The sequence below is a fragment of the Oncorhynchus mykiss genome, chromosome 12 (genome assembly GCF_013265735.2).
Source record: "Oncorhynchus mykiss isolate Arlee chromosome 12, USDA_OmykA_1.1, whole genome shotgun sequence".
NCBI classification, from domain to species: Eukaryota; Metazoa; Chordata; class Actinopteri; order Salmoniformes; family Salmonidae; genus Oncorhynchus; species Oncorhynchus mykiss.
The window spans coordinates 29,768,060-29,787,066 of record NC_048576.1 but is presented as its reverse complement, the minus strand read 5'-3'; the positions used below and the strand labels follow the sequence as shown (position 1 = coordinate 29,787,066).

The following is a 19,007-nucleotide window of genomic DNA, read 5'->3' as shown; positions in this document are numbered from 1 at the left end:
CTGTATTAACTGCACCTGTTTGAACTTGTTACCTGTATAAAAGACACCTGTCCACACACTCAATCAAACAGACTCCAACCTCTCCACAATGGCCAAGACCAGACAGCTGTGTAAGGACATCAGGGATAAAATTGTAGACCTGCACAAGGCTGGGATAGGCTACAGGACAATAGGCAAGCAGCTTGGTGAGAAGGCAACAACTGTTGGCGCAATTATTAGAAAATGGAAGAAGTTCAAGATGACGGTCAATCACCCTCGGTCTGTGGCTCCATGCAAGATCTCACCTCGTGGGGCATCAATGATCATGAGGAAGGTGAGGGATCAGCCCAGAACTACACAGCAGGACCTGGTCAATGACCTGAAGAGAGCTGGGACCACAGTCTCAAAGAAAACCATTAGTAACACACTACGCCGTCATGGATTAAAATCCTGCAGCGCACGCAAGGTCCCCCTGCTCAAGCCAGTGCATGTCCAGGCCCGTCTGAAGTTTGCCAATGACCATCTGGATGATCCAGAGGAGGAATGGGAAAAGGTAATGTGGTCTGATGAGACAAAAATGTAGCTTTTTGGACTAAACTCCACTTGCGTGTTTGGAGGAAGAAGAAGGATGAGTACAACCCCAAGAACACCATGCCAACAGGGAAGCATGGAGGTAGAAACATAATTCTTTGGGGATGCTTTTCTGCAAAGGGGACAGGACGACTGCACCGTATTGAGGGGAGGATGGATGGGGCCATGTATCGCAAGATGTTGGCCAACAACCTCCTTCCCTCAGTAAGAGCATTGAAGATGGGTCGTGGCTGGGTCTTCCAGCATGACAACGACCCGAAACACACAGCCAGGGCAACTAAGGAGTGGCTCCGTAAGAATCATCTCAAGGTCCTGGAGTGGCCTAGCCAGACCTGAATCAAATAGAAAATCTTTGGAGGGAGCTGAAAGTCCGTATTGCCCAGCGACAGCCCCGAAACCTGAAGGATCTGGAGAAGGTCTGTATGGAGGAGTGGGCCAAAATCCCCGCTGCAGTGTGTGCAAACCTGGTAAAGAACTACAGGAAATGAATGATCTCTGTAATTGCAAACAAAGGTTTCTGTACCAAATATTAAGTTCTGCTTTTCTGATGTCTCAAATGCTTATGTCATGCAATAAAATGCAAATGAATTACTTAAAAATCATACAATGTGATTTTCTGGATTTTTGTTTTAGATTCCGTCTCTCACTGTTGAAGTGTACCTATGAGAAAAATGACAGACCTCTACATGCTTTATAAGTAGGAAAACCTGCAAAATCGGCAGTGTATCAAATACTTGTTCTCCCCACTGTATGTTGTCAGGAGAAAGGTGGGAAGTAGATTCGTACTGCTTTGCGTTTGAGGATCTGGTCCAGACGCCAGTACGTTCCTGTAGCTGGCCTCTTCAGGAAAACCTCTGGACTGAGCCTTGGAGGAAAAAAAAATATTCACCATGAAATATTAATAATTAACATATTTACACTGTGTCCTGCTGTTTACAGACTAATTAGAAACAAACCTAATAAATGTTGGAAAATGTGGTCTCCGTTGTTATTGAGAGAGTGAAATCAAACATTTGTTTTGTTTGCTGTATGTTCTAATTTAGCTAACGGCAGGGCAGAGCCATGTATACACTATACCATATAGGACTCTGGATAACCTCTCTCTGTAATTACGGAGAGCACTGTGCTTACTGTACATGAAATTTGGAACACAGAGTATTCCTATTAGCCATCAAGAGATAGAATAGAACGTTATATTATACACTATTTCGATTGTGCTAGCTCCGCTCCTCACCACCAGTCTGTAATGAAGATCTCCTCCTTGGCCTGCTCCAGAGCATCAGCCAGGTCTGCAAAGTAGCCACTGCCATTTACATACCTTTAATACAACCAGTTCATAAACAGAGACATTACATTCAAGTTAAGGGAGCACAAAGCTATGGATGTATACAGTATGTACAAATACCACATCATCCAATGCGAAGCAATACACACACACATCTGACCATTTAGTGAGTGTGTTCTCCCGTGGTGGGGCAAAGCCCCCAAAGCGTTGCACCTGGAGGAATTCACAAGGCTCAGCCAGCCTGTTGATCTCATGGCTCCACCAGTGAGCCTGTCTGTAGCTGTTACACTTGATGACCAGATTCCTAAAACACACACACACAACACTCATGTAAGAACACACATACACATATGAGGCAACACAGCGAGGCAATAGGGGAGAGTGGGGTATGTTGAACCAAATAATTATTGAGCCACCCTAATTGTTTCTAGAAAACCATACACAAAATTAATCATGTGCCCAAATATTTAGGAAGAGTTCATCATTTCATAGAGTCTGTGAAGTAAGAAGCCATATGGGGAAAGTGGTAAGCAAGTTAGGTCCAAAAAACAGATTTTCACAAAGTCTAATTAATTTGTGTTATAACTTTCATGATGCTTGTATCTAAACCAAAGTATATAGTTTAAATGTTTTATACATCAGTTGAGACTATAAGCTAAAATATGAGATCCTAAACATAGCATGAAAGTGTATCCATGAAAGTGTATCCATGAAAGTTATGCCAATGCCCATGGGGTAAATTGAGCCAATCTCCACCATACCCCATACATATTATCATCACATTTAGTCAGTTTCGTGCATAATATGCATAGTATTTTTGCAATGTGTCCTGTATGAACTCAAGATGCATATTTTATTGTTACATAGCAGACATCTTCATGCCCCCTGTATACACACGTAAAACAAGCAGGGGTCTGGCCCCCCTTGAGATTCTGGAGAGAGAAGCGAAGGAAGAAGTGAGAAAGGAAGAAGTCCATTTGAGCAGCAGCAAGGGATGAAAAAAATAGACTGAATGACACTGAAGAGGTCCAATGACAAAAACCAAAATGAACATGTACCTGTGCGAATGAGGCTATGATAGAGTAGCAGAGGCACACAAGGTCTTATCTGACGACATGGAGTCTGAGCTTCCTAAACATATCAAGAATCTTGCGGGCCAGTTTCATGGGCTTTGTAGCCTCAAATGCAGAGAACTTACCTACTAATTGACACATTGAAACATCCCTGTCCCAGACAACTGGTCAAGAAATGGAAGGTTAAGTGATATTGAACAGAAATATCTATATCTGAATGTAGGCATACATTTAAGATATACAATACACCACATTAATTAATTAAACGTTGACCTATCAGCACCATTACCCACTGTCACAGGACACCATCAACCACTTTACCCCAAGGTGACTCAACCTACCCTGTCCCATTCTCAACTTACCCCAAGTTGTGCCAAGAGACCACTTTTTTTTGGACAAGCTATGTTTTCAAAACTGTTATGTTTATATGAATTCAGATTATTTCCAGGGATACACAACATCCGGAAATATATGTAGATATCTTTGTTAGAAATAATACTGTATGTGACACGTTCCAGGAATCTATGTGTATGTTGCACGTCACTACTACACAGGAGAGGCATTTGAACGTTTATTCACATTTTTTTTTATCAAAATAAGTTCTGGGGGAGAAATGCCTTCTTGAACATGTGGACTGTCATTTGCCTTAATAACAAACGTGCATGCCATCTGTAAATAAATCAAATTAAAATAATAAATTACAAGCCTAGTTGGTTTAACAACGAAAAAAAGACAGGAACCTTCCTGCTAGCCATGATTGGCTGAGATAACGGATGGGCTGGACATGAGTTCGGATTGGTCTGCCATGTAGTATTCTTCTGTTTATAACACGAGTTGCTCATTATGTGTAGATAATCCTTTCTACCAAGGATTTTTTTTTAAGATATCATGAAGAACTGAAAAAGTGTTGCTACTGCTCAGTGGGAAGAAGTTGTGATGGACTACCATTTGCATTGCTAGTTATAGCCTAATGTTAGCTAACTTAACCTAGTTGGTTAGCTTAAGCTACCTGCAGATTCATGCATGGTGCATGGTAGTATGGGTAGGGATTAAGGGTCTAAACAAAAGACTCCACTATGCAAGTAATCATTTCACTGTACCGTTTACACCTTCGGTATCCTGTGCATGTGACAAATAAACTTAGATTTTATTTAATTTAGTGTGTGTTTACCAGAGACGGTAACGAGAAGAACAACATGACCTGTCACCAAAGTCAGAATAGGATATAGGCCAAGGACTAGATAAAGTATATTTGTACTAATACTTTTTTCTACTTCTTTTACCACTTTCAATCTTAATCTTTGGTTGTTTACTACAATACCTTACTCACTCTGTTAAGTACATGGCCTCAATCCTTAAGATGGGCGGGGCTAAGGCTTATATGGGTGATAACGATGCTGAATGGGTGAAGAAAAATAAGAGCTCTCCAGTTGGTGTAACAACATTTTCTCAAAAGTAGTGTTACAAGTTTATCAACTTTCAAAGCAGAATTACTTTCCCATTGTTCCTCTACTGCAGTGTATGATATACAATGTTCTGAGTCTCTACTTTTATCCAATGTAAAAAACAAATTATAATTTTGCTACATAGAACCAAATCAAGGAGATGGGTCACATACTGTATTCCCCTTGACACAGTGATGCCGAATGTTAAAAAAAATCTAAATTTACCACACTCTCCTCTTCCTGCCTGCACGAATACACACACAGCTAGGGATTGACTCATAAATAAACAATTAGGTATACAAAATGTGTACTTCACAAGTGTGATCTGTATTTGAGTGTACACTTTATGGGTGTGTCTGCCTACAAATAGATAATAACATTTTGGACACCACTGTGGACTTACCTGGTGAAGTTCTGAATACAGACCCCATACTTGGTATCAGTGTATGCACGGCCCACTTGAACTTTGAACTCTGGGTCAAAGACCAGTACAAAGCAGACGACCCCGTTTTCCCGGTTCATATAGAGCAGGAAGGAATCCTTGACCACCAGCCAGCGCTTTGACCAGCGGAAGCAGAACTGGTGATGACCAATACAGTTCAGCCCCTGGATACGATGACCTCCTGACCTTTTGAAGATGGAACCCTCCCTGAAATACAATGACATCACTAACATTGCTCACACGGACAGAGAATTAGTCACATTAAAATATACTGAATAAACACTCACTCTCACTTTCTCGTATACCATCACATACTCTCATAGACTATTAAAATTGCTTACAGGCCTTTGGGTCCAAGCTCACTGACAAAAGAGAGAGCACTGACATCAAGGAATTCCAGCTGGAATCAGAACAAGACAGACAGTGATGACAGCTCATCCTGACATTGAATGATAATTGGTGTGTGTGTGTGTCATCTTCACTCACCATGCCGTGGAAGTTCTTACAAAAGGAATTCTCCAGAAGGCCATTTAGATATTCTTCAAGGTATTTCTACAACAGAGAAATCAGAAATCAGGACTGATAGCCTACTAGCCCGCAGGGGGATATATATATATATATATATATATATATACAGTTGAAGTCGGAAGTTTACATACACCTTAGCCAAATACATATAACTCAGTTTTTCACAATTCCTAACATTTAATCCTTTCTTAGGTCAGTTAGGATCACCACTTTATTTTAAGAAAGTAAAATGTCAGAATAATAGTAGAGAGAATGATTTATTTCAGCTGTTATTTCTTTCATCACATTCCCAGTGGGTCAGAAGTTTACATACACTCAATTAGTATTTGGTAACATTGCCTTTACATTTTTAACTTGGGTCAAAGGTTTCGGGTAGCCTTCCACAAGCTTCCCACAATAAATTGGGGGAATTCTGGCCCATTCCTTCCGACAGAGCTGATGTAACTAAGTCAGGTTTGTAGGCCTCCTTGCTGGCACACGCTTTTTCAGTTCTGCCCACATATTTTCTATAGGATTGAGGTCAGGGCTTTGTGATGGCCACTCCAATACCTTGACTTTGTTGTCCTTAAGCCATTTTGCCACAACGTTGGAAGTATGCTTGGGGTCATTGTCCATTTGGAAGACCCATTTGTGACCAAGCTTTAACTTCCTGACTGATGTCTTGAGATGTTGCTTCAATATATCCACATACATTTCCTCCCTCATTATGCCATCTATTTTGTGAAGTGCACCAGTCCCTCCTGCAGCAAAGCACCCCCACAACATGATGCTGCTACCTTCGTGCTTGCCGGTTTGGATGGTGTTCTTCGGCTTGCAAGCCTCCCCCGCTTTCCTCAAAACATAACGATGATCATTATGGCCAAACAGTTCTATTTTTGTTTCATCCGACCGGAGGACATTTCTACAAAAACTACGATCTTTGTCCCCGTGTGGAGTTGCAAACCATAGTCAGGCTTTTTTTATGGCGGTTTTGGAGCAGTGGCTTCTTCCTTGCTGAGCGGCCTTTCAGGTTATGTCGATATAGGACTCGTTGTACTGTGGATATAGATACTTTTGTACCTGTTTCCTCCAGCATCTTCACAAGGTCCTTTGCTGTTGTTCTGGGATTGATTTGCATTTTTCGCACCAAAGTACGTTCATCTCTAGGAGACAGAACGCTTGTCCTTCCTGACTGGTATGACGTCTGCGTGGTCCCATGGTGTTTATACTTGTGTACTATTGTTTGTACAGATGAACGTGTTACCTTCAGGCATTTGGAAATTGCTCCCAAGGATGAACCAGACTTGTGGCGGTCTGCCATTTTTTTTCTGAGGTCTTGGCTGATTTTTTAAGATTTTCCCAATATGTCAAGCAGAAGCACTGAGTTTGAAGGTAGGCCTTGAAATACATCCACAGGTACACCTCCAATTGGCTCAAATGATGTCAATTAGCCTATCAGAAGCTTCTAAAGCCATGACATAATTGTCTGGAATTTTCCAAGCTGTTTAAAGGCACAGTCAACTTAGTATGTAAACTTCTGACCCACTGGAATTGTGATACAGTGAATGATAAGTTAAATAATCTGTCTGTCAACAACTGTTGGAAAAATTACTTGAGTCATGCACAAAGTAGATGTCCAAACCGACTTGCCAAAACTATAGTTTGTTAACAAGAAATTTGTGGAGTGGTTGAAAAATGAGTTTTAATGACGAAGTCAAGGATCGGTAGGATGGTCAGTTGTACGAGGGTATGTTTGGCAGCATGAGTGAGGCTTTGTTGCGAAATAGGAAGCCGATTCTAGATTTCATTTTGGATTGGAGATGCTTAACTTCTTATGGCTGCAGGGGCAGTATTGAGTGGCTTGGATGAAAGGTGCCCAGAGGTGCCCAGAGTAAATGGCCTGCTCCTCAGTCCCAGTTGCTAATATATGCATAGTATTAGTACATTTGGATAGACAACACTCTGAAGTTTCTAAAACTGTTTGAATGATGTCTGTGAGTATAACAGAACTCATATGGCAGGCAAAAACCTGAGAAAATGTTTGTCGTTTTTGAACTCAGCCCTATCAAATACAATGTGGGATATGGTTCAAGTTGCACTTCCTGGGGCTTCCACTAGATGTCAACCGTCTTTAGAAACTTGAATGAGGCTTCTACTGTGATGTGGGGCCGGATGAGAGCTCTTTGAGTCAGTGGTCTGGCAGAGAGCCAGGTCCTGGTCACGCGCATTTCACATGAGAGTGACCTGCGTTCCATGGCTTTTCTACAGACATTGGAATTCTCCGGTTGGAACGTTGTTGAACATTTATGATAAAAAAATCCTAAAGATTGATTCTATACTTAGTTTGAAATGTTTCTATGACCTGTAATATAACTTTTTGAACTTTTCGTCCGACGTTCAATTGGACCTGCACGAGCGTTTGGATTTGTGTACTAAACGCCCTAACAAAAGTAGCTACTTGGACATAAATAATGGACATTGTCGAACAAATCAAACATTTATTGTGGAACTAGGATTCCTGGGAGTGCATTCTGATGAAGATCATTAAAGGTAAGGGAATATTTATAATGTTATTTCTGATTTCTGTTGACTCCAACATGGCGGATAAAAAAATGTATTCTGAGCACCGTTCTCAGATTATTGCATGGTTTGCTTTTTCCCTAAAGCTTTTTTGAAATCTGACACAGCGGTTGCATTAAGGAGAGGTATATCTATAATTCCATGTGTAACACTTGTATTTTTATCAACATTTATGATGAGTATTTCTGTAAAATTGATGTGGCTATGCAAAATCACTGGATGTTTTTGGAACTAGTGAATGTAACGCGCCAATGTAAACTCCGATTTCTTTTTTTTAAATATGATCTTTATCAAACAAAACATACATATATTGTGTAACATGAAGTCCTATGAGTGTCATCTGATGAAGGTCATCAAAGGTTAGTGATTCATTTTATCTCTATTTGTGCTTTTTGTGACTCCACTCTTTGGCTGGAAAAATGGCTGTGTGTGTTTTTGTGACTTGGCTCTGTCCTAACATAATCGTTCACAGTGTCCTATTTGAAATCGGACACTGTGGTGGGATTAACAACAAGATTACCTTTAAAACGGTATAAGATACATGTATGTTTGAGGAATTTTAATTATGAGATTTCTGTTGTTTTGAATTTGGCGCCCTGCACTTTCACTGGCTGTTGTCATATCGATCCCGTTAATGTGAGTCTGGAAGGAGAGTTTACAGTCTAACCAGACACCTAGGTATTTGTAGTTGTCCATATATTCTAGGTCAGAACCGTCCAGAGTAATTATACTAGTCAGGCGGGAGGGTGCGGGCAGCAATCGGTTGAAGAGCGTGCACTTAGTTTTACTAGCATTTAAAAGCAGTTGGAGGCCACGGAAGGAGTGTTGTATGGCGTTGAAGCTCGTTTAGAGGTTTGTTAGCACAGTGTCCGAAGAAGGACCAAATGTATACAGAATGGTGTCGTCTGCGTAGTGGTGAATCAGAGAATCACCAGCAGAAAGAGCGACATCAGATTTATACAGAGAAAAGAGTCGGCCCGAGAATTGAATCCTGTGGCACCCCCATAGAGACTGCCAGAGGTCCGGACAACAGGCCCTACGATTTGACACACTGAACTCTGTCTGCAAAGTACTTGGTGAACCAGGCGAGGCAGTCATTAGAAAAACCAAGGCTATTGAGTCTGCCAATAAGAATGCGGTGATTGACAGAGTCGAAAGCCTTGGCCAGGTCGACAGACAGACAGTACAGCTGCACAGTACTGTCTTTTATCGATTATGGTTATGATATCGTTTAGGACCTTGGCTGAGGTGCACCCATGACCAGCTCAGAAACCAGATTGCATAGTGGAGAAGGTACAGTGCGATTCGAAATGGTCAGTGATCTGTTTATTAACTTGGCTTTCGAAGATTTTAGAAAGGTCAGGCAGGATGGATATCGGTCTGTAACAGTTTGGGTCTAGAGTGTCTCCCCCTTTGAAGAGGGGGATGACCGCGGCAGCTATCCAATCTTTGGGGATCTCAGACGACACGAAAGAGAGGTTGAATTGGCTAGTAAAAGGGGTTGCAACCATTTCGGAGGGTGATTTTAGAACGAGAGGGTGCCGATTGTCTAGCCCAGCTAATTTGTAGGGATCCAGATTTTGCAGTTCTTTCAGAACATCAGCTGCCTGGTTTTGGGTGAAGGAGAAGCAGGGGGGGGGGGGGGGGTTGGGCAAGTTGCGGCAGGGGGTGCAGAGATGTTGGCCATGGTAGGGGTAGCCAGGTGGAAAGCATGGCCAGCCGTGGAAAAATGCTTATTGAAATTATTGAGAAATAATTATACTAGACCTAGCCTGAAGAAAGCTGATGGGATCCTCCTCTTTTTAAGAGGCCATCACTCTGTTTTTTCACACAATTGCATAGCCTATATAAATGTTGCTCAACATCAGCTCTCATGAAGTGTTGGATTAGATTTTTTGATTACATTTGCATTGATGTCACAGTGATTAGAGGGGCAATAGACTGCAGAGTACCAGGCAGTTAGCAAGTTTGGTAGGCTACTAATGACCATCAGCAGCATCCGAGCTTGGAGAAGCCTAATTACCGTAAATGGACACATGGAATTTGACTGCCATCATGACTCGTGACCACCGGTGTGGCGGTAATACGGTCACGGTAACGGTCCTATGAGCGATCTCTTAATAACTAAATAGATTCCCTGTTGCTATTGACGTCATTCCAAAGGGTCAGTTCAACAGAGAAAAATCAAATGTAACCATACTTTATAAGTCATATATCATCAATATTTAGGCCTGTATAGCATTTGCAAAGTCATCAACAGCTATTGTTTCAATTCAGCTCAGGGTTCAACTAAATATAGACAGTACATATAGGCCTAGGGTTTAAAGCTTTGGTTGTTTTTACATTTTATCTTCAAGTTGTTAATTAATATGTTGGATTCATGTCTCCATCTCAACCAAAAAAATCTATGTTAAAGAATAGGACTAAATCAAACAAACTTTAAATAGACTTTAATTAAGGATTGATTTGATTTAGTGCTAGTCTTTAACTTTGATTCTTGGAATACAAAATATCAATTATTAATTTGTAGACAAACTGGAATTAAAGCCAGACTAAGTCAGTGGAACAAAAGATACAAACTAATGTAACCGTTTTTATTCAACCTTAAAATGAGTAACACACCCATGGTCACATTTTGAGATTACTGTATCTATTAATGTATTATGTAATCATAGAAGGTGTGCATTGTGCATGTCCAAGATATCACGCAAAATGTGCAGGTCTGTGGAGATATTCACAATAATGCTATAATAATCTGTCTAGCATCTTGCACTACAGATGTAGGATCACAATTTGTCTGCACAGCAGGAAATGCAAATTTGTAATATATATAATGTTTAAAAAGGCTTAAAATGTATGTAATTTCCACTTTAAAATTTCAGACTTGATTTTCCCTACTGAAAAATGTATCAACCCCTACAAAAAAAATCCATTAATTATAATCCACATAATAATTCACATTTCCTGTTGCTGCAAGATAATTTTCCTGCTGTAGCAAACTTCCTCAAATTAAGATCCTACATCTGTATATACTTTTTATGTCATCTCAACTGCAATCCAGGTCATTTAGTTGTGCTATTATATGAAGCACATTTTATTCCCATTTGAACATTGTTGTGCTTTTCAACAGTTGAAAGCAAAGTTATAACACATTGGGAATTCAACAAACTTCAGTCTGTCTTGAGTGGGTGCATAAAGGTGGAAATCTCATTGATCAACATCTCAACCAAATATTACCCACATTTCCATGTTGAAATGACATGGTGTGCCCAGTGGAGTGAGCCTTTATGTGAGACTGAGTTATGTGTGGGTCTCTGTCTGCGTGTGTACCATGGTGTTTATCAGAGTCTGTCTTTGTGCATACTGTATACAGTTTGGGTGGGTCAATGAATGTAAGAGTGATACCGGTTTACTGGAGGTTTGTCTCATCCTCTCAGTGCCGTGTAGACTTGGCATCTCCTCTGTCATAGCTCTCAGCTGCGCTCTCTGGGCTGCAAATCTAAAAAGAGATATTTGAATATTCTAAAAATGTTCCTTCTTAAACTCATACAGAAATCACAACAGGCCTTCACTCTTATTTGAATTGCATCCCCTCTAAACAAATTACTCTCCACTCAGATAATGGGTTGCTTTGCATGTCTGAGCTTTGATTGGTGCTCTGAGTCTGACCTTCCCAGAGGCAGGAAGTGAGCCATCATCTTGTGCTTGTAGAGGTCACGATGCAGCTCCTGGAAGTGCTTGTACTTCCTCTTGACCGTCCAGGTGAACTTGCCATGGGTCAGCTTCACAGTGTACAGAGAGCACACACTGACCTGACAGAGAATACAGTTAATGTCATACACCTACAGTTGAAGTCAGAAGTTTACATACACTTAGGTTGGAGTCATTAAAACTCATTTTTTAACCACTCCACAAATTTCTTGTTAACAAACTATAGTTTTGGCAAGTCGGCTAGGTCGTCTACTTTGTGCATGACACAAGTAATTTTTCCAACAATTGTTGACAGACAGATTATTTCACTTATCATTCACTGTGTCACAATTCCAGTGGGTCAGAAGTTTACATACGCAAAGTTGACTGTGCCTTTAAACAGCTTGGAAAATTCCAGAAAATCATGTCAAGGCTTAAGAAGCTTCTGATGGGCTAATTGACATCATTTGAGTCAATTGGAGGTGTCCCTGTGGATGTATTTCAAGGCCTACCTTCAAACCTTGTGCCTTGTTGCTTGACATCATGGGAAAATCAAAAGAAATCAGACAAGACCTCAGAAAAAAAAGTGTAGACCTCCACAAGTCTGGTTCATCCTTGGGAGCAATTTCCAAATGCCTGAAGGTACCATGTTCATCTGAACAAACAATAGTACGCAAGTATAAACACCATGGGACCACGCAGACGTCATACCAGTCAGGAAGGAGAAGCATTCTGTCTCAGAGAGATGAACGTACTTTGGTGTGAAAAGTGCAAATCAATTCCAGAACAACAGCAAAGGACCTTGTGAAGATGCTGGAGGAAACAGGTCCAAAAGTATCTATATCCACAGAAGAACATGTCCTATATCGACATAACCTGAAAGGCCGCTCAGCAAAGAAGAAGCCACTGCTCCAAAACCGCCATAAAAAAGCCAGACTACGTTTTGCAACTGCACATGGGGACAAAGATCGTACTTTTTTGTAGAAATGTCCTCTGGTCTGATGAAGCAAAAATAGAACTGTTTGGCCATAATGACCAACATGATGTTTGGAGTAAAAAGTGGGAGGCTTGCAAGCCGAAGAACACCATCCCAACCATGAAGCACGGGGGTAGCAGCATCATGTTGTGGGGGTGCTTTGCTGCAGGAGGGACTGGTGCACTTCACAAAATAGATGGCATAATGAGGGAGGAAATGTATGTGGATATATTGAAGCAACATCTCAAGACATCAGTCAGGAAGTTATAGCTTGGTCAGAAATGGGTCTTCCAAATGGACAATGACCCAAAGCATACTTTCAAAGTTGTGGCAAAATGGCTTAAGGACAACAAAGTCAAGGTATTGGAGTGGCCATCACAAAGCCCTGACCTCAATCCTATAGAAAATTTGTGGGCAGAACTGAAAAAGTGTGTGCGGGCAAGTAGGCCTACAAACCTGACTCAGTTACACCAGCTATGTCAGAAGGAATGGGCCAAAATTCACCCAACTTATTGTGGGAAGCTTGCGGAAGGCTACCTGAAACGTTTGACCCAAGTTAAGCAATGTAAAGGCAATGCTACCAAATACTAATTGAGTGTTTGTAAACTTCTGACCCACTGGGAATGTGATGAAAGAAATAACAGCTGAAATAAATCATTCGCTCTACTATTATTCTGACATTTCACATTCTAAAGATAAAGTGGTGATCCTAACTGACCTTAGACAGGGAATTTTTACTAGGATTAAATGTCAGGAATTGTGAAAAACTGAGTTTAAATGTATTTGGCTAAGGTGTAGGTAAACGTCCAACTACAACTGTATATACACATTTACAGTTCACACACACACACACACACACACACACACACACACACACACCTTGGAGCGTGTGGTGTATCTCTCAGTGCTGTCCACTCTGCATATGACCTGGGTCCCAGGCAATAATACCGGCACACCTGCCTCTTTTACATCCAGCAGATGATGGACCACCAGGAAGGGACGCTCTTCTTCTGTGTGTGGGGGGGGGGGGGGGGGGGGGGGGGGGGAGCAATCCATCATCAGAGATTAATAAAACACCACAACTGGAGTCTCTCATCAGTCTGATGTGATGTAAAGTTATTTGTATGGAGGGAATAAAAAGATGTATAGGCTATATCAACAACTTATGTCTGTGTTTCCTCACCTCCTTCCTTCATGAGACCATCTAGCTCTTCCTTGCTTAGCTCATAGTTGTCCGTGATGAAGCGCTTTGTCTTTTGGGTCTCCGCCACTCCCCCCTCTGGACTGGAAGGGGTTTTGCAGCATGCTGGTGCTGGACTGGCCATGGTGGTCTATCCCTTTTATCACACAGAAAAGGAGCACTAAATATGAATCACAGTCCATCATCATAATCTTCAAGACATCTAGCTATGGTGTCCAAAATGTTAAAAGCACAGGTGTCTCAACAAAAGTGTTGTTGAAGTTTGACTAAGTTAGGACTGCTACTGCCAAAATATATCTTCAGAGGCTACACTGTTTGCAAGATTAGTTGGAGTATTGTTTTTCTCTATGAGAGAGGGGAAAGCAAACATGGTTAAATAACAGGCCAATAGTGGCACTCTACAACACTACGACAGAGTCATTTCGACTAATTTCAGGCCTGTGCCAATAAGGCAGAGAACAATTTTTCAGACACGTTATGTAGGAAGTACAGTACCGTAAAGGATACATAACACAGCTAAGTAATAAATAGTGGGAACATTGATCTATGAACTAGGAGAAACTGGGGCTTCAAGTGTGTCTAAATATAATCCTTGGACCGCTCAAGTGCCTCAGACACCGCAGTAAACCAGACAGTTCACACCAATCACACCACAGCAGCAAGCAGGTGTAGAGGGACTAGTGTCAACAGCTAAATATGATGTGTGCACAATGACATATGGGTGGGTACTGAGGAGCTGAAGAGGGAAAAAATAAGAGATAACAGCTTTGAACAGCAAATACAGAGAGCAATCACCGCAATCATGTGTTGGTGGTGTTTACCTGGTTTATCATCGACAGTGTGATACATAAGAAGCCTGGGACACAATGAGAGAGAAGAAGGGTGTGTGCAAATGCATGTGGGTTGAGGGATCCGATTGGCTGACAAGATTTGTTTCTTGGGCAACCAGGTTCCAGGTGGAACACAATCCAGAGAGAGAAAGAGAGAGGGAGAGAGAGAGAGGGTGGGGGGGAGAGAAATAGAGAGAGAGAGAGAGGGGGGGAGAGAGAGGGGGAGGAGAGAGAGAAAGAGAGAGGGAGAGAGGGGGGGGGAGAAAGAGAGCGGGGGAGAAAGAGAGAGAGGGGGGGTAAGAGAGAGAGAGAGAGGGGGAGAGAGAGAGAAAGCGAGAGAGGGAGGGAGATAGAGAGGGGGGGAGAAAGCATTGGCAAAATGTGCACCACCGTCTCCTACAAGTCTCTTACTATGCAGAGTATAATTTCTAAAGAAAATATGTACTTTTTACCCCCATATATTTTCCCTGACACCCAAAATTACTAGTTACAATTCGAATGCTCAGGCAGGACAGCAAATGGTCCAATTCACACACACCTATCAATATAACACATTGTCATCCCTACTGCCTCTGATCTGGCAGACTCACTAAACACAAATACTACATTTGTAAATTATGTCTGAGTGTTGGAGTGTGCCCCTGACTATAAATACATAAAAACAATAACATGTTGGTGTCTGGTTTGCTTAATATAAGGAGTTTGATCTATAGCATTTACTTTGACTTTTTCTCAAGTATGACAAGTTTTGACACTGTACTTAAGTACTGGGTGACTTTCACTTGAGTCATTTTCTATTAAGGTACTGTATCTTTACTTTTACTTAAGTATGACAATTGAGTATTTTTCACACAACTGGTGGCTCCATAATTATTGTAAAACAACCAGTACTCCCATGGAACCAAAATCTATGATCAGACAGATATTTGCTTCATTTATTACACCATAACCAACACTTTCTAAAAAGGTTCTATATTCTAGCTAGTTTGTCATTAAAATGACTGACTAGCTAGAAGATTTCCCCGCTTAAGCCATAATTCTTCATAGCACCTTTATTGCCTGTGGAAAGTTTTTGTCATAGCCTCCACCCATCCCAGTTTCACCATTGCAGTTATAGAGTTCCAAAACACTCCAGGGAAAAAACTAAAATCTTGGCATGCGAGCGTAGGAGCAGATTTGGCAATGTGAGACAATAATGAAGGGTCCCGTTGAAATGTCGCATAGGCCCTTTGTAGTAGCAGGCCTATTTACGTGTTGTTTAAAACAATTTCTAAATCACCGTAGTTCCCTTTAAAAAGTTAGAGGGGGTAATTTGGCAGAGGCGTATGCTACTTACTAAAGCGTCACACGGGAAACATCTGAAAGATGATGGTCAAATTCCAAATAATTTCGTATTGTTGAATCAAAAAATCTATGAACTTCTATCGTTTTTCATTCTAGTTCCTCCGTCCTAGTACACTTAACAGTAGTTTTTTTTAAGTAAAAGAGAAGAGACACGCCCGATACCGTAATCACTCTAAATGATGCACGCGTAAATGTTTCTTCTGGCTGCATGGTATGTTCATGCATTATTCATGAAATCGTTCACCGAGACTAGATACTACTGTAGCATAATTAGTCATAAAGGTGTTTCAATATGATACAATAGCGCGCGATTAGTTGTCCGCATAAACATTGCATTATTGTATCAATAATGTATACATTTTCCTTACACATGACCTATCCCATGATCATAGAAAATGTTGCATTGTTGCTGGCATAGGAGACAGCAGCGCTCCTGTTGTAGCCAGGTTGTCGGTGATTGTCAGCACACAACATTCGCCTGCATTGCGATTCTTCTATTAAAGGTCCAATGCAGCCGTTCTTATCTCAATATCAAATTGTTTACTGTGATTGTTTTCTATTAAAATGGTGTAACAAAAAAAAAAGAAACAAAAATAACTTCTTAGCAAAGAGCAATTTACCAAGCAATATTTTTTCTCGGACTATCTGGGAGTGGTCTGAGTGGGGAGGGGGAAACTGAAAACTAGCTGTTATTGGCAGAGAGGTATGGAATTTGGAAATCTCTTTCTTATTGGTCTATTAGCAAATGTACCGCTTGGTGATGTCACCAGGCAGGCAAAAACGCTACCCCACCAAAACAGCTCTTCTCAAATAGCTCCTACACTAAAAGTGCATTATCATAATTATTTTTACAATTTCGCACTATTATTCCAACCTCATAGTGTGGAAATATATATAAAACACAGGGAAATCATGTTTTTGACTGAACTAGGCCTTTAACATTTTGAAGTAACAACTACTTTTAACATAACATCTTTGGGTAGAGACTGCAAATTAGGGTGAACCAGCAGACATTGTCCAGCCATAGTGCTCACATGATGGTCAGTCATTCAAGGTCAGACGGACTGAGCACACCCTGTACACTCAGTGGAAGTAGTAAATAAAATGTGTTCAACCTGAAAATATGTTTTATCTCAGGTTACATTGTTTTAATATTGTAAATACAATACATGATCTTAAAGGTCTGTAGCCTATTCTTATGTCACTCAAAAGTTTCATAATTATAGTGGTGTGAAATGTCTCAGACTTGTAGAGCCTACCCCTATAGGCTAGCACCCATGTGTACTTTCACCGTACACACTACACGCACTGATCAGAAACTGTATCCCATTAATATGCCTTAAGAATACCTTCATCTTCATTCCCAAAGGTTTTAATAATACTCAAGTGAAACAGAAAATGTAAACATTACAGTACTTGACAGTAGTAGACAAAATTAATCAGTACAGCCTTACTTGCATGTGAGTTGTTGGTAAGGTCAGGGGTTGAAGAAATATTTACTTTGCCTTTAATATTAAAACTACCTTCAAACTGTTGTGTTGCCTGGTAGGATGCCATGCTACTGCTCCATTTAATCCCTGGGAAAGCGGGGTTGTGCTTGGATTCCCATGTGATTTAATCCCTGGGAAAGCGGGTTGTGCTTGGATTCCCATGTGATTTAATCCCTGGGAAAGCGGGGTTGTGCTTGGATTCCCATGTGATTTAATCCCTGGGAAAGTGAGGTTGTGCTTGGATTCCCATGTGATTTAATCCCTGGGTAAGTGGGGTTGTGCTTGGATTCCCATGTGATTTATCCTTCCTGTTTGGCCCTATCCGGGGGTGTCCTCGGATGGGGCCACAGTCTCCTGACCCCTCCTGTCTCAGCCTCCAGTATTTATGCTGCAGTAGTTTATGTGTCGGGGGGCTAGGGTCAGTTTGTTATATCTGGAGTACTTCTCCTGTCCTATTCGGTGTCCTGTGTGAATTTAAGTGTGCTCTCTCTAATTCTCTCTTTCTCTCTTTCTTTCTCTCTCTCGGAGGACCTGAGCCCTAGGACCATGCCTCAGGAGTACCTGACATGATGACTCCTTGCTGTCCCCAGTCCACCTGGCCGTGCTGCTGCTCCAGTTTCAACTGTTCTGCCTTATTATTATTGGACCATGCTGGTCATTTATGAACATTTGAACATCTTGGCCATGTTCTGTTATAATCTCCACCCGGCACAGCCAGAAGAGGACTGGCCACCCCACATAGCCTGGTTCCTCTCTAGGTTTCTTCCTAGGTTTTGGCCTTTCTAGGGAGTTTTTCCTAGCCACCGTGCTTCTACACCTGCATTGCTTGCTGTTTGGGGTTTTAGGCTGGGTTTCTGTACAGCACTTTGAGATATCAGCTGATGTACGAAGGGCTATATAAATACATTTTATTTTATTTGATTCTAATCAAGACTTGGACTCAGACAAGCAGTGTTTTGGAGGTGGTCTGGAGCGACCTTAATCTTCAACATTGTCTGATATTTCAAAACCATCTCAAACTGCCATTTCAAGATTGAATAGCCACATCTTGTATGTGCACCCTCTCTACAATGATCCCAACAGTCTTTCGATAAAACATTTATTAGATTTAATTATTACAGTATTAATAACATAAAATACTAATACCACTCATTATACAGTATTTTTTGTTGTTGTCTAAAACAAGTACAACACAGTACTTTCAAGTAATGGTTTGAATCTCAAAAGTTTGTACTGACTCTATGTACCATCCAACACATCCTCTTAATACTAAAACTCAATATATTCAATGTCCATAATGTTAAACCAGGCTGTATCACAGCCGGCCGTGATTGGGAGTCCCATAAAGTGGCGCACAATTGGCCCAGCGTTGTCTGGGTTTGGCCGGTGTGGGCCGTAATTGTATATAAGAATTTGTTCTTAACTGACTTGCCTATTCGAATGCTCAGCTAAATAAAGGTTCAAATTAAAACATAAAAATACATTTAAAAATTCACAAATTATTATATACATTGTTGTTCATGATGATTACATTGATTTGATTTGTGTATGCTATCATCAGCAGAACAGGGGTT

General features: G+C 41.0%; 1 protein-coding gene across 4 annotated transcripts in view; it reads right to left on the bottom strand.

Moving 5' to 3' along the window:
• Window positions 1-16,156, bottom strand: part of LOC110537404 (phospholipase D2) — a 29,551-nt gene extending 13,395 nt beyond the window's left edge. Inside the window, exons 1-11 of one of the 4 annotated variants that reach the window (XM_036937360.1) lie at window positions 15,650-16,156; window positions 13,752-13,905; window positions 13,448-13,578; window positions 11,572-11,714; window positions 11,308-11,401; window positions 5,302-5,367; window positions 5,157-5,215; window positions 4,777-5,022; window positions 2,016-2,159; window positions 1,805-1,888; window positions 1,357-1,435 (exon numbers count right to left, since the gene is read on the bottom strand). In XM_036937360.1, coding sequence (XP_036793255.1) covers window positions 1,357-1,435; window positions 1,805-1,888; window positions 2,016-2,159; window positions 4,777-5,022; window positions 5,157-5,215; window positions 5,302-5,367; window positions 11,308-11,401; window positions 11,572-11,714; window positions 13,448-13,578; window positions 13,752-13,893 — 1,188 coding nt within the window. In that variant the 5' untranslated portion in view covers window positions 13,894-13,905; window positions 15,650-16,156. Of the gene's footprint in view, window positions 1-1,356; window positions 1,436-1,804; window positions 1,889-2,015; window positions 2,160-4,776; window positions 5,023-5,156; window positions 5,216-5,301; window positions 5,368-11,307; window positions 11,402-11,571; window positions 11,715-13,447; window positions 13,579-13,751; window positions 13,906-14,590; window positions 14,729-15,649 lie in introns of those variants that run through there. The other 3 variants (XM_036937359.1, XM_036937362.1, XM_036937363.1) reach the window with 3 other exon arrangements.
• Window positions 16,157-19,007: the final 2,851 nt, after the last annotated feature.